This window comes from Arvicanthis niloticus, chromosome 17 (genome assembly GCF_011762505.2).
Source record: "Arvicanthis niloticus isolate mArvNil1 chromosome 17, mArvNil1.pat.X, whole genome shotgun sequence".
NCBI classification, from domain to species: Eukaryota; Metazoa; Chordata; class Mammalia; order Rodentia; family Muridae; genus Arvicanthis; species Arvicanthis niloticus.
The window spans coordinates 45,515,547-45,539,159 of NC_047674.1; the positions used below are offsets into that span (position 1 = coordinate 45,515,547).

A 23,613-nucleotide genomic window follows, 5' to 3' on the forward strand; every position below is an offset into this window, starting at 1 on the left:
TCCCAGCTTGCATAGCATAATCTGATACTCTGGGAAAAACCTTTTTCAATGAGCTATTTCTCTTTTCTCTCCATTAATTTTCTGAGTCTTAGTACTCACTGTAACTTTTATTTTGCATACCCTGTGTGTGTGTGTGTGTGTGTGTGCAGGCGAACATGTCTGTGGATGCACATGTGTGCATGTATGTGGATGCTAGAGGCCAACATCAGGTGCCATTCCTTAGGTGCCATCCACCTTGTTTTCTGAGGCTAGGGCTTTCAGTGGCCAGGTACTTCACAATTAGAGTAGATTGGCTGTCCAGAGAGCCTCAGGGATGCAGGTCATCTGACTCTGTCTCTCCAGATCTGAGATGACGAGTACATGTTCGTGTTCTTGCCATTTTTCACATGGGTTCTGGAGACCAAATTTAGGTCCCCATGTTTGCAAGGCAAACACTTTGCCAATTGAGGCATCTCCCCAGCCCCTTTTCCTCTCCTTTTATTTTTAAACTGGATTTTTTGTTACTTGAAGTTCATCATCATATGCTATACATTGCATGTTGCTGTGATCGGGAACTTAAAAAAAATGTTACATATAGATTTATCTTTTGAGGAGAGCTGTCCAGGTTGCCGTTCCAAAGCTACTGAAAATATCGCACAGGGAGCTGCTTAGAAAACAGGGCACAGGGGAGACATGTTGCTGACATGTGGGTTAGGACCCAGCTGAAACAGTATTTGATGTGGTGAGCTATGAAGAATGGCATCCCCAGCTGTAACGTCTAGGCCATGCTTGGGAACACACACAACTGTAAAAACAAGCACTCTTTCCTATTTGCAAGCCAGGAGTCAAATTCAGCAAGCAAGAGTTTGACTTGACAGCTTATGTCTCTGCCTTACCAACCTACGTTCTTAACAGTTTTGTTGCTGCCATCTTCCCCCAACCCCCAGGAATGTTTCCGTTCATGGGGAACTATTTTTATTTTTTAGTTACATTAACGCTATGAAATAATTAGTCAGCTAATTAATCTGGTTTACAAGCTTTGTAGGATTCTTCAGCTGTCAGTCAGGCCCAGGCCTGAGGCCGCCATCTAGTCTCATCTCTCTCGCCCATGTGATTTTTCGTTGCCATGGCTACTGGCTACATCTGCTGACACCCCACTCTCTATTTATTGCTTAATTAAGAATTTCACGCTCAGCCCTTATCTGCCTCCAAGAACAAGTGCACACTGTTAAGAAATTCCAAATTTAGGCCCAGACACAAGGAGAGCCTTTCTTATGGACTTGGCTGTGTGGAGCCTCTCTAACGATCCTCTCAGCATCCCAGCCGCCACCCTTCAATCAAAAATCATTAAATGGGGCAGAGATAATGAGCATGTAGCATATCAAAAGAAGGATGTTTGCTTGGTCCAAAGGAGGGAAAGCTGCTAGGCCCCATGCTCAGCTCCACTTCAAAGGGAGATGAGACCCCTCATCACTGGGGCCCGATAAAGCCTCATTTGTTCTGGGCTTGACTTATGCAGAAGGTCTCGTATGTCAGACCATCTCACAGACTGGGTTTCCCCCACTTCTTGCCTCCACCTCTATTGGTCCCCTCCCTGGCTTTCCATACTGACTCGTGTGTCAGCACTTAGGCAGCTGGGTCCCCCAAAGCATCAGGCCAAGCGTATAATCACTGACTCCAAACTCACAATGGCCACTTGTAGGGGGGTGGCCAGGAGGAGGTCTTCATCACAATAGGAACACAATTATTGCAGCTGCTAGGGAGGGCTATGCTTCTTCCTGTAGAAATATAATAGGACTTGCCTAAACCAGGAGGTGAAGGCTGGCAGGAGGTGGTGAGGGGGTAAGGGAAGTGGAGAAAACAATCTTGACTTGATTATTCATATTCTGACTCTTGGAAGCCCAATGTGGAGCCAGTGGGGTTCCAGCAGCTGCTCCTACACAGACTCTTCTAATAATTGTACATTCTGTCAAGGGTCAACTTACTTTTGACCCTGTCCTTTCATATTGGTAAAAGGCTCTTTAGGGCAAACTGTTGGGTTGTGGCAGGGTGCATTAAATACGCAGAGCTTCCACCCCTTGCTGTACCCCCCCCCACACACCCAACCAGCAGCCTGTGGTAAATTCATATCAGATGCTTTGCCATTCACAGTTGCCCTCCTGGATTCACATAGCCCCTGCTCCCCCAGCAGAGCAGACACTGCTCCCACACTGGGCTCTGGGACATTGTGTGAGGCAGCAGCTGAAGATACACCTGCAAGACTCAGAGGCTCCTACCACCACCTTCTGATCGGAGAGAAAACAAAACCAAAACATATCTTGGCAGACCAACCAGTGTATGTGTCCAAATGGTCCCTTCATGAAGAGAAAGGCAATGTATGTGTTGAGGATCCGGGGCTTGCGGTCTGTGAAAGCAAGCGTGACATGTGTAGAAGAAGGACAGATGGATTTTGTTGTGTGTGTCGGGTTTCTTTGGGAGACTCAAGTCACACTGCAGAGAAGCCCCAGAAATCTGGCTACTGGCATGAAAGACTACAGAAATAATGATGGTTTCTTGAGTTTGAGACTAGGCTCCTGACCATGCTTGCTCTCCGGCTTTCCTGTTTTCAAAGCAGCAGGGACTGGCTGCTGTCTGGACTCCTCTATGCTTCTGTGGGTCTGAAGATGCCATGTACCTCCTGGAGAAGGAATCCTGTGAGATATAAAGAGGCAGGATTGAACTTCTCTCCTGAGCTCTTGGGAGTACCTCTAGCAGGAGCAGAATCATAATCTTTCACAATGCTGTCACACAGCCCATGCAGAAGACCTCTAAGGCAATCTATAGCATTCTAGTTAATAAATTCATTTACATTCTTATAGAAAACTCATTCCACAAAGATCCCAGAGGACTTTACCACTAATGTAGTCGATTGACTTGGAAATGTACTAACTTTCATGGTTTAAGAAAAAGAATTCTAGATAGTGGAACAGGAACTTGGGAAAAGAGATTGTTTGCTTCTTGGTTAGAAGCCTCTGTTCCAAAAGAAAAAAAAATTCAGAAAGAGAGAGAGAGAGAGAGAGAGAGAGAGAGAGAGAGAGAGGAGAGAGAGAGGAGAGAGAGAGAGGAGAGGAGAGAGAGAGAGAGGAGAGGAGAGAGAGAGAGGAGAGAAAGAGGAGAGAGGAGAGGAGAGAAGAGAGAGAGAGAGAGAGAGAGAGAGAGAGAGAGAGAGAGAGAGAGAGAAAGAGAGAGAGAAGAGGAGAGGATGAGAGGAGAGAGGAGAGAGAAGAGAGAGAATGAAGGCAGGAAGAGAGGGAGAAATGGGGAGGGAAGTGGTGAGAAAGAAAGGGAGAGAGACAAACTTAGATGAATTATCACAGACATTTTAAAAGGGACTGGGTTAGAAAGATAATTCTTTCCAATGCTAAGTGGTGGGTTGTAAGTGACGTAGGTCATAGGTGGGGCGATCCCTATTCCAGTACAGCTGTTCTGACTTGGGGTCTGTGCTATTTTCTAGCCCGCTGTTATTTATTTAAAATCTAAAAATCTAAGGTTGCATACTTGTACCTTAGTAAACTAATTCGTCTCTATCTGTAAAGACACTCTGTATAGTTTAACCAACACCACGCTTCTTAAATTTTAGATATGTGGCCACTTCCCCTTGGACTCTTATCATATTTTCTTCTTTTGCTGACGGCTCAGCTGCCCAAGCCCCCTGAGACCCAGGCTCATTGGTGTGAGCTTTTTCAGTACACTTTCTCATGCCTTCTGCATTATTTGCTTAATATTTAAAATCAACTCTTAAGTTGTTGTATTTTAAAAACAGAACTTTCTCACATGAAGTACTATCCTTAAAACCGTGAAAATCAATGGGATACTTTTTTCTTTGTAGAATACCTTGAAAGTCATTAGCCATTGAAAGAAGACATATTATGTTAATAATATTTGTTATTACATGTGCATTTGGGAATGATACTGTGCCTTGCAAAGTTTTGTCTGGTTTCTTCTTCTAGTGACTGTTCTGAACTCATGTTTTTTTTTTCTTTTCTTTTCCGCCAGAGTTACTCTCCTTAGTTGACAAGAAAACCTGTTCCTAAAAACAGACTGCTGCTGGTAGAGTTCAAGAAAATTTATATAATTTTATAAATAGTATTTTTAAAAAAATTTACCTCAGACTAAGCAGAATACTCATTCCCAGGTCTCTCTGGATTTTTTTTGTTTGTTTGTCTACAAGAGGTCCCTAGATATTTCAAATGTCTCCATGCAAGTGTGGTACACATTTTTCTAAGTCAGACTCATAATTGTTATTGTTTTCTATGTTAATTAAGAAGGTTTAATGAGCTACCACTCAGGACTATGATTAATGCAAACATATCTGTCAGTCTTGATTAAGTTATTAAAAAAAATAATAGCAGCTGCCATGAGTGAGTGTTACTACGGTTAGGAGAAGGCTCTAACCTAGGATTTTCCTCTATTTTCTTAAAGACCCTTAAAGGTACATGTGTTATGAGAGCAAATGTGACTTCCATAGCTTCTTAGTGATGCTAAGATCAGGCAAAAGAATCATACACTTTGATAAGTAAGCGTTTCCTGCAGCTAAACCAGAAGACATCAACTTCTTGGGCATGAGGTCAAGTTCAGGGCTCAGGGAAGGAATGTGAAGCAGATCCTAAGAGAAGAGATGGATACAGCAGGCATGACAGCTAAAATGGGAACATGGAGAGAACCATACCGGAGGGCAATGCCACATGTACTCTTTTAGAATATATAGATGTTTACTTTCCCCTACCAAAACATCAAATGTGCCTTAAGCTTGCTTAAGGGCAGAGTGAAGTGTAGTTATTTTTTTCCTCTTTCCTAGGACCCCAGACAGGACAACAGACACCAGGCATAGCACATTAACTTACTGGGTACTTGTCTATAGTTGTATAATTGTCTTTTCTTACAGGAGGCATTTTCGTATAAAACAAATCCCTCCTTCTCTTAGATGCTTCTGCTTATAGCAGGCTTATATCATATAGCGTTTACCAGGATAATGTGGTATCCAGTGACTCTAAGACTGTCTTTGAGGGCCAGTTCCTACAATCTGGGAAGGATCAACAATGGGACTTCACTTATAAACAAGTATGATTAGCCACCCGCATATTACACATGCAAGTTGAAAGGTACAAACATGGAGAAAGCATATGCACAATATCACAGCTTGAATAAAGCCTTTAAATGCTTACCAAGTCAATATCTGTACCACTGAATGCTTTTCATTCCTTCTTCTCTTTATTCAAATTGGAAATGACACTTCATATTCACAGTCTGTTGGAGTTAAGACACTTAGTAAAATTAAGCAGACCTCTTTAAGTTGTGTAATACTATTGCTCCTCTTGAGGAGGTGCAGCTGTGGAAAGAGCAACTCAAGTGAGAGCAAAATCTGGAGCCTCTTAAGGTGGAGCCAGGAACAATGGGGATGCTATGGTAGTGGAGCCAGGAACAATGGGGTTGCTATGGTAGTGGAGCCAGGAACAATGGGGTTGCTATGGTAGTGGAGCCAGGAACAATGGGGTTGCTATGGTAGTGGAGCCAGGAACAATGGGGATGCTATGGTAGTGGTACCAGTAGCAGCTAACATTTGCTTCCTATGTACCATGTACTCTGTTAGCTCCCATTTTTTACCCAATGACCTTAAATGACCCTATAAAACAGATAAGTTCCCTGCTCCACCTCCCATTTCCTGGTGATGTGAATGAAGGTCAGAAATGGTGACTAACTTGTTAGTTGTCCCTATGTAGGAATGGGATGAGTCAGGATTCAGATCTCTGCTGTTGGGAGTCTAGCACCCACTCCTTCAGCATCATCCTGGTTTCAGTCTTCTCACTTAGAAATGTTTGAGAAGCTTTCATCATCTGACCTATGTGCACACTCAGAGCCAGCTCCTGATGGTGATGCACGACAGAAGTATGGGAAACTAGACTCTTGTGTTTTTTTTTTTTTTTTTTTACCTACTGCTTAAAGATTTTCGTTGTCTTCTCTGATCCTCTGAATCTTACCCTCCTATCTGAGGGATGGTCTCACACTTAATAAAGTGGGCAAGAGGTTTTCAGTGTACCTTCAGCTCTGCGGAGTTTTTTCGGGTATGGAATTACACTGGAAGTGAATGTGTGAATGTGTAGATGTGGAGGTGGATTTGTAGAGCGGTCACACTGGAGGTGGATGTGTAAGGCTGTGCGGCATCAGCAGTTGTTCAGTTCAGGCACTGTCCCTTAAGTATAGTGTAATGAGAGGCTGATAGGATAGAACATTGAGGCAGAAAACTTGGTCTTCTGAGAATGGTCCCTGGATGAGAGCTGAAGGAAAACAGGGGACAAGCCTGGGGTTAGGGGTTGATGTGTCAAGGGTAGATACATTCTTCTGCCCCAGCTCATTCCATGGTAGTCATTCTGTGGTAGCCAGAGTGCATAGATGTGTGTGGTGGCTGTTTTCATTCAAGGTCTTTGGGATGCATGGGTTGCTTTTCCTCTAATTGATTTGGTTTATCTAATGTGGGGAATTATAATTATTTTATTTCTCTATTTCTCTTAAGATATTTTTTGAGGTGTTGATATTGTAAAGTATCTGTAAAGCTTTATAAGTCTTCTAACAAGTACCTACTTTCCTTACCCCTGGCTGTCTCGTAAGAAATATATCATCTATGCACTGAACATACATATACAAGGCTCATGATGTCTGTGCTGTTTGGGAAACATGAATTAACAATGACTTCCATAACACATTTAAATGAACTTCATTTCTTATTTCAGATGTTTCCTGGGATTCTTTTTTCAGTTTGTCTTTCTTAGAAATCGATTGGGTGACCCTATTTAATGGCCAGCTCTCACAGAAAGGCATTGTATCTTTGCCCTTATTTGCATGTTTCATAATGATAGTTTGTCCATATTTTTCCTTTTATTCCAGTGAAAACTCACACTGTTATCGTTAATACCATTACTATTATGGCTTACTATTCTTTTGCATCTATGGGGGTAAGCAGAAAACCTTTCTATGGTCTAGTTTGTGTAACCATTTTGCAAGTCAGCCCATGAGAAAAAAACAAGTACACTTCCAGAAGTATCAAATTTCAGGAGTACATGAGAAAAATCTCTCTTTTAAAAGAAAGTATCTCCTGTGAGTATGAGTGGCAGTGTCCCTGTCCTGCATCCAGGAGACTTCGTTGGTCCCCCAACACTGTAAAACAAGACAAGACAAGACAAAACAAAACAAAACAAAACAAAATGTAGAGAGACAAGGTCAGTAACTGTTACTATCCTAAATTACCAATTGATATGCAATTATTAGTTATTGAATTGAAAGCAAACAAGATTAGTATCATGATATGGAGCTATCGGTGACTTTTCATATCAGGGAGACATAGAAAATATGAACAGAAGTGAATGGTGTGTTAGACTTTATAGAAAAAGAAAAGGTGGGATGCTGACTTTTTTAAAAATTATTTTTTATTTTACTTGTACTTATGTGTATATGTGTGTGCTTGTGTGTAGGTTTATGCATTCAAGTGAAATGCTTACAGAGACCAAAAGAGGGCATTAGATCCTTTGGAGCTAGGGTTACAGGGAACTGCTCAACATGGGTGCCAGGATTGGAACTAGGGTCCTCTGAAAGAGAAGTTAGTGCTTTTAATCCATGAGGTACCTCTCCAGCCACATTAACTACTGAGGGAGAGGGGAGAGGAGAGAGGAGAGGAGAGAGGAGAGGGGAGAGGGGAGAGAGAGGGGAGACAGGAGAGGGGAGAGGGGAGAGAGGGGAAAAACGGAGGGGGAGGGGGAGAGGGGGAAGAGGGGGGAGTTGGGGAGAGGGGGGAGAAGGGGGAAAGGAGAGAGAGAGAGAGAGAGAGAGAGAGAGAGAGAGAGAGAGAGAGAGAGAGAGAGAGAGAGTAGGAGGGAGATAGATAGATAGATAGATAGATAGATAGATAGATAGATAGATACAGGTGAATATACAAGAAGTAGAAGTAAATTATAATTTGAAGAAGGTCTTAGAAATGATCATTCAAAGGAACATTTTAGCCTAGTGGATAAAACTCTGGCTATACAAGCTTAAAGACCAAGGTTAAATCTGCAGAAGCAGTGTAAAAACCAGACTGATAGCACATGTGTGTAATACCGCTCAGGTTTCCCGTGGTGGGATGGCAGGTAGAGGCAGAATTTCCCAGAAGCTCATGGGTTAGTTAACATGACCTGTGCAGCTTGGTTCAAGAGTCTTTGTATCAAGCAATACACTGAGAACCAATACTTGTATCAAGCAATGCACAAAGAACTAGTACTTGAGGCTATTTTCTGTCTTCTACACATGCATTGATATACTCATGAATGTATCACCCCCCCCATACACACGCATGTATGCACACATGTATACACACACAGAAGGAACATATCATGAATGTGTTTACACGCATACATGCACATATGTATGCACACACAGAAGGAACATATCATGAGTATGTTGGCCAATGTACCTGGTCTTAGATGTGACGCTATAAAGGGAAATCCAATGCATTTTATAATTGAATATCACGAGAAAAGGAAGAAAACATGAGTCGAAGAACCAGAGAGATCTCATCTTAGGTCTTTTTGGTAAATTTCTTTTTAATGTTCTGAAGCGTATGCTTTGTAATGAAAAAGAATGACATTTGTTCTGTCCCATCTGTGATGAAAGAAAGAGTTTAGGGTCCTAGTGAAACAAAAACGGAGAGCATGAGTTTGACCAAGACCCCCGAGGGCTGCAGTCTGCATCTGCATTAGGTCCTCCAGTGATGGGAGGGGCTGGTTGGAATGACATTGTATAAGGCAGAAAGGTAATTAACCAATAAGAGACAAGGTGTTACCAGAAAGATAGAGTTCGTGCACCTGATTACTAATTAATCAGGCATGAGAGCACCTTGTAGATGCATTCACTATTTAATTATAGCAACCTCTCTTGGCAAAGGAGCATATGTTCCCAGCTTAATCTACTGGTTTATACTGACATCAAATTGTCATTATCAGAAAGAATCAGGCCTTTTGATTATTTCCACTAATTTATTGAACACTTAAAATTAATGAACCCCAGGCCTTTTAAATGTGCTTAGTTGGTTTAGAAGAAGAGAGGAGAAAGGGGGAGTAGGGTGGGGGAAAAAACCTTCATTAAAAGGACAATTTGTTTGGAAAAAAGGTAAAGGAAGTACATTTCATGGGTGATCTAAATTCTGCTGGTGAGAAAGACATGTGTGGGACAACCGAACCCTCAAAATTATGGACATAGGAAATGAGGTATTGCTTGCTGGACACCAGTGGCCTCCACAGAGCATAGTGATTTCCTCCCACACTGCTTATGTGGACCTGTCTGCAATTATGTATAATTAAATCAAACTAAATAAAATGGTAGACATCAAGTGTTCATTTAATTATCAAGAAGTCCCTTTTTTCCATTTCTGTTCTTTGGGGGGGGGGTGTATCTGAAGAATAAAACACAATGCCATCATTCTCATCTGTATGTGATGTCTTATGTCACATTCTTTTTTCTTTCTTTTTTTTTTTTAAATGTTAAGTTTCAGGTGAAGGTCAAGTTCAGGTATTTCTCCAAGTGAAGCATGGTACGCCTCCCACTGTTTCAGGTGAGTATAAACACTAAAGAGAATGTCCGCTAGAGCAGAATGTGCTCCATCAGTTCCATGTAGCCCTCCGCTTCTTTGTTTGTAACCAGGCAAGCATCAGTTTGCCTGCTTTTGCACCTGACAGTTCTCTGCTGTGTTGTCCTCCAATTAAATATATGTCTGCGTGTCAAGGGAAGATATAAGGATGCATTTGTTTTCCAAAACAATAGAAAGTAAGAATTGTAACGTGTAAATAAGCACATCTCATAAATTATGAGCCATATGTGCACACAGGACTCCAGATCTGCAGATGGGCCATTAGGCCCCCTCCAAATGGAGAGAAAAATCCAGGGTATCTCTAAACTTTAATTGTTCCTGGTAATTTCAGGAAATCGGGATAAACAAACCCTCCCCAAAAGTCAGATGGTTCTGTGAGATCCTGCTAACTCAAAAGGAGCCGAATTCTTCAAGACTAAACATCTCATAACCACCTTTTAATGTATGTCTTAGTTTGTTTTTGTTTACTGTGAGTCAGTTTAACTGTACATTTGCAGGGGGGAGAAAGCCTTTCAAAGGCCGGGTTTTTCTTTGATTTTCAGGGGAGTATTTGTGTTATGTCAGACAAGAGTCACACTCATCAAAACCCTTCAAATTCTTCCATTTCAATTAAAAAGTCGATGAGGTAAAGTTACTGCACTAAACTAAGAGAAGGACTTTGAGTTTCTGCTCCATGCTTTTTGTACTAGGACTGGTGCAGCTAAGACTGATTTCACAGTGGCTTCCATGCTATGAAAGCATTTAGTTCTTTACAGTTTCCACTAGGTGCTTCAGAATTCCTGGTTGATTGATTGCCCGTCTATAAGGTGTGTGTGTGTGTGTGTGTGTGTGTGTGTTTAACAACGGTGAGCAAGAAAGAATGGTTCTTACGTTTATGATGCCTTATTGTCTCTGGAGGATGTTAAATAAGTGAAAAATAATTTAAGTTTTCCTTTTAAATAACTATTACCAAGAAAAAAAATAGTGTCATCAAATTCTTTTCTCTCTGAACACCCTGTCCCCAACTTCCTTAAAAGTGCATGAGTCCTTATTTGATAGGTTCATAGCAGTTGGAAAGGCTGTCTTGTGCCAGGGTCCTCTAGGGTATCTGGGACTACATGGGATGCCAAGAGATTAAACAGTTCACATAGTCACATCAGTAGACAATGGTTGAGCCTAGGTAAGACCTCACATATCTCAATTCAGTCCTGTATTCTTTTTGCTATACCATGTTGCTCCTAATATGCTTACATTATTTATGTGGATATAAATTAATTTACACATGAAATTTAGGACAGAAAAGCATTACAATGCATAAGAGAGCACAGAATCAGTATGTCATAAAATATTTTAGATAAGACGATTGCTGGGAATGCCTTGACTTTCATGGTATAGACTATGAAGTCTCAAAGTAAATCTAAAATATGAAAGTGCATTTTATTTAATAAACCACTCTATGGAAAACAGTACAATTATTGTACTATCAACACTAGTTTTCCATAAACAAAGGTATATGATTCTGTATGTGTTGACTCATTACAAGGTTCAATATAAGTATATAACGCAGTTGAAACTTTTATTAATATGCTGTGAAGAGTCTCTCCATTGACACACCAATACAGAGTCTGCTGAGTGTACAGAATTGTGGTGATTATTGTGAGGATATTATGGACAAGAAATTTCTAGGCTTGTGCCAAGAAACCAATTTAAATCAACAACCAACCAACTTCCCCTCTATAGCCATGCATGATGAATCTCCTTTCAGTTGTTATCGATCATGGAAGCTTCTCAAAAGACCAGCTTCCTCAATGCAGAGTTACAGAACCCATGGCTCCAGCTGAATATGTAGCAGAGCATGGCCTTGTCGGACATCAGTGGGAGGAGAGGCCCTTGTTCCTAGGAAGGCTTGGTACCCTAGTGTAGGGGAATGCCAGGGTGGGGATGTGGAAGTGGGTGGGTGGGTGGGGGAGCATGCACATAGAAGTGGGGAGACGGAGGATGGGATAAAGGGTTTCCAGAGGAAAAACTAAGAAAGGGTTTATTTGAAATTTACAATTATTTGAAGATTACATTTGAAGTATAAATAAATAAAAATATCTAATAAAAAAGAACCTCCATCATATACAAGAAGAAAAAGAAGAAGGAGAAGGAGGAAGAGGAAAAGGAGAAGGAGGAGGAAGAGGAAAAGGAGAAGGAGGAGGAGGAGGAGGAGAAGAAAAATAAATAAATAAATAAATAAATAAATAAATAAATAAATAAATTCGGAGGAAGTTAAGTAGATGCAACATTTGCCTGATGTATTATGTGAGACCACATCAAATTTGAGCTGCTTCTCTCAAACACATTTTTATAGGGAAGTAAGATGAGGGTTTTTTACAAATGATGGTCCTCATCAAATGTGATCTAAAGGTTTGGGAGAAGACCAAAGACTCAGTCTCCAGTGCTAAATGCAATGAGCTTTGGGATGCAGCATCCTGACCTCTACCTTTGTTACCTCCAATGTGTCCCCAGTCCCCTGTAATACGGGTTCTACTTCAACCACTACACTGGGACCACTCTCTTTTTGTATTTAATTTTTTTTCATGGAATATATTTTGATCATATTCTTTCCCCTCCACAATTCCTCCCACATCCTCCCCACACATCCAACTTCATTTTTCCACCCTCCTCTTTGTATCCTCCCTCCCTCCCTCCCTCCCTCCCTCCCTCCCTTTCTCCCTCCCTCCCTCCCTTTCAGAAGGCTAAAATGTACCAAAACAAAACCAACCCAAAACTATACAATGAGAGAGAGCAGGGAGGGAGAGAGGGAGAGGGGAGAGAAAGAAGGAAGGAAGGATGGAGAGGGAGGGAGGGAGAAAGGGAGTGAAGGGAAGGGAAAGAGGGAGAGGGAGAGATAAAGTTTGTGTTGTGTTTATTAATTACTTCTGATCATGGGATTTACATTGGCGTGTGGTTGATACACCCAGTGACACTCCATTGGAGAAAATGAATTTTCCTTTTTTTTCCCATTGGGTATCAATCACAAATAGCTTCCTGCTTAGGGGTGGGACTTTCTGTCCATTTCCTTTTTCACTGCTGAGACTTTAATTGCTCTGAGCTTATCTAGTTCTTGTGTATGCTGTCACAGTCTCTGTGATTTCTTCTGTAGATCAGTCTTATTGTACCTGGAAGATACTCTTTCCTTGGAATTGTCTACCCACTCTGGCTCTTATAGTCTTTCTTCCTTCTCTTCCATGTAGATCCCTGATCCTTGAGGGAAGGGCTTTGGTAAAAGCATCCCATTTAGGGTGAGTGCTTCAAAGTCTCTTACTCTCTGCACACTGTGCATTTGTGGGTTTCTGTGTCTGCCATCTACCTGTTGAAAACCACACTACCCCACGTTTGGGGGGCAAAATGTCACGGATCACTCTGTCAGTGTTGGAACCCGCATTACCAAAAGCCTTGGGGGCTAAATTGTTAGAGCCCCAAGCTGCCCCAAGCTGCTCCAGTCTGCGGGTCGGGTTCAGCAAGAGAGAGAGTGAGGATTGACACGAGGAATGGAGACCAGACAGAGTGTGATTCAGTCCTGTTTATTCTTCAGTCTCTCTTCTTAGTCCAAGTCCCAAGTCTTGAGTTCCTAGTCCCTAGTGCCTCCAAGTTCCAAATTTCCCAGTTCTAAGTTCTAGTCTCATCCAAGTGTCTAATCCCTTGTTGCTTGTCTCGAGTCCCAAGTGCCTACTACTACTTCCAAGTTCTTCCTCCAAGTGCCTAATACCTAATAATAATCTTCTAGAGTTCTCTAGTCCAAGTGTCTTCTTCCTCAATGCCTAATTCCTACTCCAAGTTGTACTGAACTCCTCTGTCTGCCTCTTCTTTTATATGTCTCACCTCTAAGTCTAGCCTTTAAGTCATGCCCTTAGGCCTTGTCTCTAAATCTGATCTCTAAGTCACACCCTTAAGTCACATACCTTTAAGTCTCACACACCCAAGGGAAAATCCTGGATATCTAAAATAAGATGTTACCAGAGTGTGCTCAGCTGTTGTAGGCTATTGTAATCAAGTCTTTTATCAGGGTATATGGTTCAAGATGGCTGCAAGGATGATAGCTGCCTTCTGTCGGCTCCCCACATCTACTTCTCTGATCACACATTCCCTGATAGCCAAACCCAATAGTTAGCTTTGAATACTCTCTCTTACAGATTTGTACTGTTAACAAGTTCTCATCTTGAACTCATTCTATTGCACAAGATTCCAAGAAAAGAGAAACAGTATGTTGCTGATTGCTTTAAAAAAAAAAAAAAAAAAAAAAACCTCAGGATTTTGGTGCAACATTAGCCACATAGAGATATAGTAAGTAATAGGAAACTGAAACATGTTCTTAAGGCAGGATGGAATAGGATGATGGAATATATGAATGATATTCTTTATTAAAGTAGTCATTGGAAGGTCTGGGTTGCTAGATTAAAAAAAAACAATCTAGGCCTTCTCTAAACTAGAGGATAGTGGCAGCAGGGAGGGGTGATTGTTTCTACCATCTGTTATAGAATTTTGAAGCAACAGTTTTTCTGTTCTCTTTTGTTTGTCGTGAGACTTTGGGACATTTTAAATAGCCTCATGATTGTCCATCAGATATATTCCTGTATGTAGAGCATCAAAAAAAGCATGTCTGGCTTCTGTGTACTAGTTAGTGGTTATACCAACAAATGCCCTTTGGCCTATTCTTTTGGACTATTTAGGCCATAAAGAGAAGGAGATAACAAAGAGAAAGCGCTATCCTGAAGGCATTACAGTGTTAGTATTTATAAACTATTTTACAGCCTCTTTTGGAGCTAGGCATGTTCTAAGAAGCACCTTATTCCAGTGCTGTATGTTTTATTATGTACTTATGTGCTTATGTATTTATGTGCCTATGTATTATTGTGCCTATGATTTCTTCATGACCACACTCTGTTTCCTTTGGAGTTATTCTGGAGCTCAAATTAGACTATCACTGCTATAGATTAGGGCACTATCTATATTGTACTGTTAACAAGTTCTCATCTTGAACTCATTCTATTGCACAAGATTCCAAGAAAAGAGAAACAGTATGTTGTTGATTGCTTAAAAAAAAAAAAACCTCAGGATTTTGGTGCAACATTAGCCACATAGAGATATAGTAAGTAATAGGAAACTGAAACATGTTCTTAAGGCAGGATGGAATAGGATGATGGAATATATGAATGATATTCTTTATTAAAGTAGTCATTGGAAACCAGGGGGCTATTCCCATGCTTGTGACATCAGGCATTTTGTCTATTCTTGGTGATTGTTTGCTGATATCATATTCATCTTCAAAGGCTCAACTATGACCTTATGGCAGATGATTACCATCCATCCACTGCTTGGTGTGCATATCCATCTGGATATCTTAACTTTACCCAAAATGCCATCTTCTCAATTCATTAGAAGTTGATAGAACTCATCAACTGCTAGCCCAATGGTCTTGAAATCTTTGGCCTCTCTGTGCCCATAGTATTTTATTGTCTGACTACCTAAAAAAGTCTTTCCTGAATCATCATTTGCCTCCTGGCTCTGTTTCATCAAACTTCATTTGATTCCCTCACTTGACATTTTATTTCTCAACTTTGCATATGCTTGTGCACATGTCAACATCTGGAGCGAGGGCCTTCACTTCCCCTACATTTGCTGCAGAACCTTTAAGTCTTTGAAATGCTGGTCAGTCACTCCTTTCAGGAAGCTTCTCCTGGCCAAACTCTGCTTCCTTCCTTGGCTGGGAATTCTTTAAGACAGCTATTATCAATCTGTATGCACGTTTTTTATTTCTCCAGTATTTACTATCCATCTTAACACCCTGGAAGGTTTTCTTTTTGTTTGTTTTTTGTTTGTTTGTTGCTGTTATTTTTTGGGATTCCGACCCCTATCTGGAACTTCTTTTTAAAAAAAACGGATGATCATTATTTATGGTCGTGAAACTAACCACTAATGCAAGAGGTTCTCTTTACCCTGTCAAGAGGTAGCCTTTTTGAGGCTATTTTTCTGGCCCCAAGTCATATCATAGAGAAAAACAAGAACAAGAACAACAGGAACAACTACAAACCAATAATCCACCACCACCAACACCACCACCACCACCAACAACACCAACACCAACACCACCACAACCACCGCCACCACCACCACCACCAACAACAACACCAACACCACCACCAACACCTACACCACCACCACCAACAACAAAAAAAAAAAAGCAGAAAAGGGTAAGCAGATGTAGCTCAGCATGGCAGGGTCCACAGTGTGGTTCTAGAAGTATTTTTAAGAAGTGGTTAGCGTTTATCAATTCCATGGTTGTGGTACCAGTAGAATGCTATTGATCAGGAACAGAGTTATTAAGGGAACTTGATCTGTGCATACATTACCATCATAAGAAATGTCCAGCTCATGATCCTGCCATTCATGTACACCAGGAGCTGTGAGAACAACATAGTCTGACTCAGCCATTCCAAGAGAGAGCCCACCTTAAGAAAACATCATCAGGACTGTTGTTAGATTTGCATAGAGATTGCTCAAATCAGATTGTTTACTGTTAGAAAGTCTCTACATGTTAAATGTTATGAAGTAAGAGAATAATGGATTTCTAGTATGATAGAATATTGTGTAATCACTAAAATTGAGTTTATAGAGTTTTAGTGTCATTAGAAAATACATAAGAAAAATAACTAAGCTAACTAAATAGAACTTAATCTGATATAATTTCAATTATATAATAATACTGAGATATTATGGGAAGAAATACAAATAAAAGGTTGATTGTTGTAATCATTATATGGTGAGGTTCTGGGCAATTATTGTCTTTTCTTTATTAGAATATTCAAAATAATACATAATAAGCATATATAATATTATAATGAAGCAGAATGCAAATGTTTAATAAGCTTGGAATATATTTTCTCACAAGTGTAAGGGTTGGGTAGTAACTTTTTTTCTTGCTGTAAAATATTTTCTAGAAACTTCTAACATTCAAGCCAGCTAGTCTGAGATGTGAAGATACCACAGTCTTAAAATAACAATAGAATCTTGAACTTGTCACAATGTCTTGGGTTTTCATTGTTTTAACTCTGTGCCTTTCCTGTGTATTCCAGCTTCTACATCTATACCCGAATCGGCTTTAAAATGGTCCCTTCCTGAAACCTGGCAAGATGTTGAAAAAGGCTGGGGAGGATACAACCACAGCATCCCAGGACCCGGTGATGATGTCTTGATTTTACCCAGTGAGTGAAGCCAGCAGGGAAGGGAAACAGATGGACTAAACTGACCCAGTCTGATGGGATAAGGTTGCGTGATGTAATGCAAGACAGAGAAATAAGTAGCTCCTTATGTTTATGACCCACGAGGGGAGGGTCATCTGGGAGAGGAAGCATTCTGAGCTTTTTGAGGAACCTCTATATCATTTTATATCATGGCTGGATCAGTTTGCGTTCCCACTAATAGTAAGTGAGCTTTCTCTCCCTCTAATATACTTGCCAGCATTTATTGTCATTTGTTTTCTTGTTGGTAGCCATTCTGCTGGGATGAGATGGAGTTTTCAGTGTAGCTTTGATTTTTTAATTCCTTTATGGCTGATGATATTAAGTACTTTTTGCGTATGCATTAGAATTATACTCTCTTCTTTGAGAATTGTCAATCAAATCTATTTATTTGTTGATTAGATTATTTGTTCTTCTGGCATTGAATTAAATTCTTTATTTTGGTTCTAGGGATTGGATTGAGGACTTTCCATATACTAGGCAAGTCCTCAACCATGAAGCTATATCTCCAACTCTTGATCTCCCTGTATATTCTAGATATTAGTCCCTAGTCATGTGAACAATGCTTGGCACATATTTTTTCCTATTCTGTTGATTGTCTTCACTTTTGAAATTATTTTCTTTGTATACCACCTACACCTACTATTATTAGTTTTAAAAGACTTGAATCAATGAAAGAGAACAGATGCAGGAAAAAAAAAAGATAATTCTAGAAACAGAGCAAAGCATACCCGTACTTAAAAACATTCATTTGCCTTAAAAGAGAGTCCAGCAAAGTCCCAGGTAATCTCCTTAGACTTAGATAAAAACACTCTTCATAGAACAATTTTGTTGAGCACCACCAAAATAAATTCCATTTGTGGTCAATATGACTATCGCATGGTTACAGTAAACAAAAGATCTCTGCAATGGAGAAAGAACATTTGCCTGCCTGTGAATCAATAATAATGTCAGACATTTATTGAGAACTAACAATATACCAAGAACTGTTCTTTATGTACTTGGTTAAGCCTCTCAAGGACCTTGTAAATAGAGTAATGCTATTGTCTGTCATTTTTACAGACAGAGAGACAGAGGTGCATGGCAGATTAGTAGGCAGATGTTCACGTGTCTCCACCAGTCAAAGATAGTTGATATGTCTAGGTTGGGTATTCTTCTGATTGAGCATTACCAAACTTATAAAGCCTTTGATTAACATTTTTTAAAAAAAATTGTATAAAAGCAAAAAGGAAAAGGGGGCATGGGATAGGGGTTTTCTAGGGAGGGGAAATGGGGAAAGGGGATGGCATCTGAAATGTAAATAAAATATCCAATACAAAATAAATTAAAAAAAACGAATCACACAACTTGCAATTGAAATGAGTTGGGATTTGAACCCAAGCAATTTGATTTTAAGTCCTTATTTTAAGCAGTAGAGTACATTTCCTTTCCAAAAGAACTAAGGGTAAAGTAAAACAGAGTGGATAACTTGTTCGCTCTATTCAAGATAGCAGAGCCAACCCGGCCCAAAACAAAACAAAAACAAAAACAAAAAAACAAAGCAAAACGACAACAAACAACACCCCTCCCCCCCATGGTTCACTTTGCAGCCCTTGGTGATTTCTTTGTAACTGCATAGAAGGATGAATGACGGGAGGTTTTGAGATGTCTCATGCAAATTTGAAATGTTATCATTCAGTTTCCCCATTATCCAGCTCTGTCTTCAATGGAGAATGTAACTTTTGGAATAAATAGGCTTGTGAGTCATTTCTATACTGCAAAGACAAAAAAAAATCTGTTCCCCCTCAGTCATGTTTGATGACTCATTCATTTGATGAATCCTACCAGCGGATTTGCCCCAGGCTCTGGGTTTTTCCCATGAAGCTAGAGATTTCCCCTTCTCCGTGCAGGAAGCTAGGGAAGCTTTTGAAAGTCGCCAAGCTTTTAGAGTCTTTTGGAGCTTTGATGCTGAACAAGCAGCCGTCTCAACCGTCTTGCTTAACATTGCAAGCTGTGTCTAGGGTGTACTCTGGTGCCTGGGAGTCCAGTGTTCTCTCTTACCCTTCAGCCCTGTGATCACCATTAGTTCAGGATGGTGGGCCTGGATTGTCCATGAAGCTGCTCCGAAATGCGAGATCGATGCTGTGGGGTAGGGAGGGCTGGGACCACACAGCTGCAGGTAGAGGATACAAGTAAGGCATCTTTTAATCCACCCAACTTACTATGCGAACAGATGGAGGGGGATTGTGATACATACTTGGTGTTTGTTAAATTTAGCATTCAAGTAAAAGCGAGGTGAGAAAGGGAGCTATGATCAGGTGACGAAGCCCTTGTTCTTTACCGGTTCTGTTTTTCCGCTCTTGTGCAAACCTCTTTTGATGGCAGTGAATGATAGTGATGATAGTGACCAGGATTTAAATCCGTTTGCTCCATTCAATGTTGGACATGAGATAGAAGCTTCTTTGTTGCTTTTTTGAAAAGCATTTCTTGATATGCTGACCTCAGATGAGTCTTCATGTCAGATCTACCTCCCGTGTCTCTCTGTAGATTTGCCTCATCACACTTTTGTGACTGGTTTTGTTCGCTTAGTTCCCAACCTTCTTTGATTCAAGTGCGCTCACTGAGTCTGGCACAAGTCTGAGACTAAGTGGTCCTTGAATGAGGAACTTGGGTAAGCTTAATGTTGCCTTGGAAATTTGACAGCAAAAGCAAATCTTTGAAGTTGAAAGGTTTGACTCAGTACAAGGCAGTGAGAACCACTTTCTTATCCTTTGTACAGATTCCTAAGAAATGTTAATTATTATTATTATTTTTTTCTGATGAGAGTGCTTGGTGTGTGTTACTGTGCTGCGATATGGGGACTTTTTCACATGTACTCACAACTGCTTTGTAAGTATATCCTGTTATTATCCATCACTTCACAAATGAGGAATCTGGGACACGGATATAGGAAGTAACTTCCTCAGATTCTACCAAGTTAGTGAGGAAAGAAGGTAGGGAAGGAAGCCAGCATTGGATACTCTCATTCATATTCTCTCTCTCTCTCTCTCTCTCTCTCTCTCTCTCTCTCTCTCTCTCTCCCTCCCCTCCCTCCCTCTCTTATACACACATTTGTATATTCATAATTATACATATAAATATACATACAGCACACACACAAACACACACACACACACATACACACACACACACACACACACGCATATATAATCACCCACTGGGACTCAAACTCAGAGGCTTGTACACTCAAAGCAACTGCTTTGCCAGGCCCCTACCTAGCTTTCTTTATTGGATTTCCCTCACTTTTAAAAATTATCCTACCTACCCACTTTGATTCATGAAAATCAGCTTACTTCATAAAAATTATATTTCATTGTTTACAATTCACATTGTCCCTTTAACTAGAAATGAAAACAGATAAAAAGCAATCGGATGCTTTTAACCTTATGCCTATTCACTCTTAGGAAAAACCAGAGAAGCTGCTTAGATAGGAACCTAACACACTATACCATAGGCAAGATCATTTGCCTTGTGTGTGAGGTTATGGCGCATCATGTATTTAGGACCTAGCTGCCAAAAATAAGTGAGCCAGGCTCATGCTCTCAGACTGCCAGTCGTTTAGCTGTGTTAATAAAACATATAATGAATAATAATAATCCCAAACAACAACAAGCATAATGTGTACAGAAGCAAATCGTCTTCAGTGAATAGTGGAGAAGATCTTGGAGGAAAACGTACATGAAATGGTCTGTGAAAGATGGGGCATGAATTCAAAGCATGATTATGAGACACTAAGAAGAGGGAAAAATTCCTCAGTGGATATAGAGTGAGCCATCAAGTCAGACAAACCTGGGTTCACTGTTGCATTCATGTATGTATGTATGTATGTATGTATGTATGTAACTATGTAAATGACCCTCATTTATAGAACACAACGGCTAGGATGAATATATCATAATACTAAGAAATGAAATAGCACATGGCCACTGCTGTAGGAATGGACTTGGAGGTGGAGGCTGTGATTTGTGGTATATTTGGGGTGCTCTTTCCCTTTCTTCTTGCCATCTGGCTGCCACTCTTGGCCCCTGATATTAGCGACATTTTGTATTTGCTTTCCAATGGCTTATTATTTAATTTTCACAACATCCTTGGGAGCTAAATAGGTAATAACTATTATTACAGTAAAAACCCATTTTTACATAATACGATTTTAATGGAACTGCTGATTTTACAAAATGAAAGTGACTGGTAAGGAAGATTTAAGTGATACTTTTGAACCTCTAATATAATTTTATGGTGTTTTGTGTATTTTAATTCATTAATAAAGGAAATGTGTAGAACATTCCCATCATTATTCAAATAGAATAGCATAATTTTTCAATAAAATTCTTAGAGTAAATTGCCTATTTCCATTTTCTGGGAAATCAATTTTATGGAATGACCTCAGACCCATCCCTTTCCATAAAAACAGGGCTTTACTACCCAAGTGCAAGGCATCACTGTGTTCAAGCCTAAGGAATCATTATCTTCCAGTCTAAGCATAAGTATCTACCAATTCAAAGCAACACTACTACCAGTCTAAGCTATCACTGTCTAGCAGTTTAAGGCTTCACTTACCTAGCAGTTCAAGGCATCACGGTCTTCCAATCTAAGGTATCACTATCTTCCAGACTAAGGTATCACTATATTCTAGTCTACAGCTATCTATTTTAAATGATGCCATTTTTCTTCAAGGTGGTCTGTCTTCAGAGACATTGGATTTTGAGAAAGCTATAAATTCCTCTCTGTGGTATTAAAAGCAGTCAGTGGAGGAAATTGTTAAGAATTTGACCTTGTGGTTCAATGTACTTTTGTTTTATGCAAACAAACATACCTGCATTGCCTTGTCCATACTGGTAAAGCTGGTCCAATGCGTTCTAGACATCCTAAGACGTGAGAACAAGTTCTATCTTAACTAAGCTCGCAATCTTAAGCCTCCCTAAAGAATAGCTGGCTACTTGGTAAAATAATCTAACATTTCCCTTCATATCTTCACCTGAACGTGCTTGAGAGGATTTATATAAGATGCTTTGAGAACATCTTCCAGAAGAGCTTTTAGTCTTGGTAAAGTCAGACAGACAGACAGACCCCCCCCCCCCCCCACTACACAGAGTACAGTGAAGATTTACTAGGAGGAAAATATGTTATAATCTCAATAGATAGGATTCTGCTTTGAAGGACATGGACACAGTGTCCTGTCATCTCTGGAGTCTTTCTTGGTGTGTATGTGATGGTAGAATTCCCAATTTCATTTCCTCTCTTGCTTTGAACAAGTCTTATTTGAAGACATGAATAGGGATACTGTTTTTTTTTTCTTTTAATAATAGTCCTTTTGTTTGTTCTAATTTTCAAAACTTGAGTACTTTGACTAGTATAGAGCCTCATCAAAGCCATGTGGTATTCAAACATGGCAGCATTTAAGGCATTTTCTGGTTACATTAGAAAGCATTCCAAGATGTTGGTAACATGAGACAAGATGAGTATAACCAGAAAGTGATTTCTGAAAGAAGAAATTTCTATAAAATGATGTGATTATAGAATTGGTTTTATTTGGGAGTGGAACAATGACATAATAGTTAAGAGCAAGTATTGCTCAAACAGAGGAGACCTCAGTTTTGGTTTTCAGCACTTATAATGGGTCGCTCACAATTACCTGCAGCTCCAGATCTAGGGAGATCCAATGCCTCTGGCCCACATGGACATCTTTGCTCACATGCACATATCCTTGACCCCCAACACAATTAAAAAGAAAACAACAATGAATGAATGAATAAAAGTGCTTGATTTATTTTTATTTATTAGCTAAGACTATATACAATTTAGAATGGCTTACATATACATAAATATTTAGGTCTGTTGCACTAGTTATAAACTAAATATTTTATATATTACATATAATATTAATATATATTATATATAAATATATTATATATAATATATAATATTTAGTATATATATATACTGTATATATATATATATATATATATATATATATATACTGTCTCTCTAGCTGAAATAGATTTGATCATTTGGTCTTGTAATACATAGGAGGTCCAAAATGGCCATTGAGACCACCACCAACTTATTCTGGATTATTAAATAAGAAGAGACAAAGACATTTAGGCTTGAATTACCAGAGTCCTTAGTGTGATGCATAGCATTAGAATGTTTTTAGTTGTGGATATTCTGTAATTCTGTCATTATCTTCTAAGCTCTCCAGAAACCTAAAAATTTAAAATACGGATTTTATTTTGCTCACAATTTGGTAGAAGAATACTTGACTTAGTGTTTCCATTTAGGTTTGTTTAAATATCATTGACTATCATCAGATGATGTCTGGGCTCATGTGACTGGCAGTCTACAGCTTCACTATCTAGCAGTGCAAGGCATTACTATCTTGCAATCTAAGGCATCACTGTCTTCCAGTCTAAATCGCCACTATACACCAATCCAAGGCAACACTATCTACCAGTCTAAGGCAACACTCTCTACCTTAACACAGTCTAAAGCTGGCTAAGAGGACTCTGATGCTTACCTGTTAGGGTTTATATGTGGAGCTGCTTGCCTTTCCTTGTAGCACCATGGTTCATCCAAGAAAGAGTACATAGACAGTGCCATAAGAGTAAGTGAGCCAAGAAGATAGGTGGTACCCATGTTCATTCTGAGCCAGTTCTCACAGACTCAGGGCATCTTAGCTCTCAT

The 23,613-nt window shown here is 39.8% G+C and overlaps 1 protein-coding gene across 7 annotated transcripts in view; it reads left to right on the forward strand.

Annotated features, from left to right (window-relative positions):
- Pkhd1 (PKHD1 ciliary IPT domain containing fibrocystin/polyductin) overlaps positions 1 to 23,613 on the forward strand; it is a 440,341-nt gene that overhangs the window by 240,226 nt on the left and 176,502 nt on the right. For 6 of the 7 annotated variants that reach the window (XR_013104680.1, XM_076915223.1, XM_076915219.1 and 3 more), the window contains 2 exons: positions 9,530 to 9,595; positions 16,729 to 16,857. Coding sequence is in view for 6 of the 7 variants with exons in the window: in XM_076915223.1 (XP_076771338.1) it covers positions 9,530 to 9,595; positions 16,729 to 16,857 (195 nt within the window). In the remaining variant the exon portion in view is untranslated. The remainder of the gene's footprint in view (positions 1 to 9,529; positions 9,596 to 16,728; positions 16,858 to 23,613) is intronic. The other variant, XM_076915220.1, reaches the window with a different exon arrangement.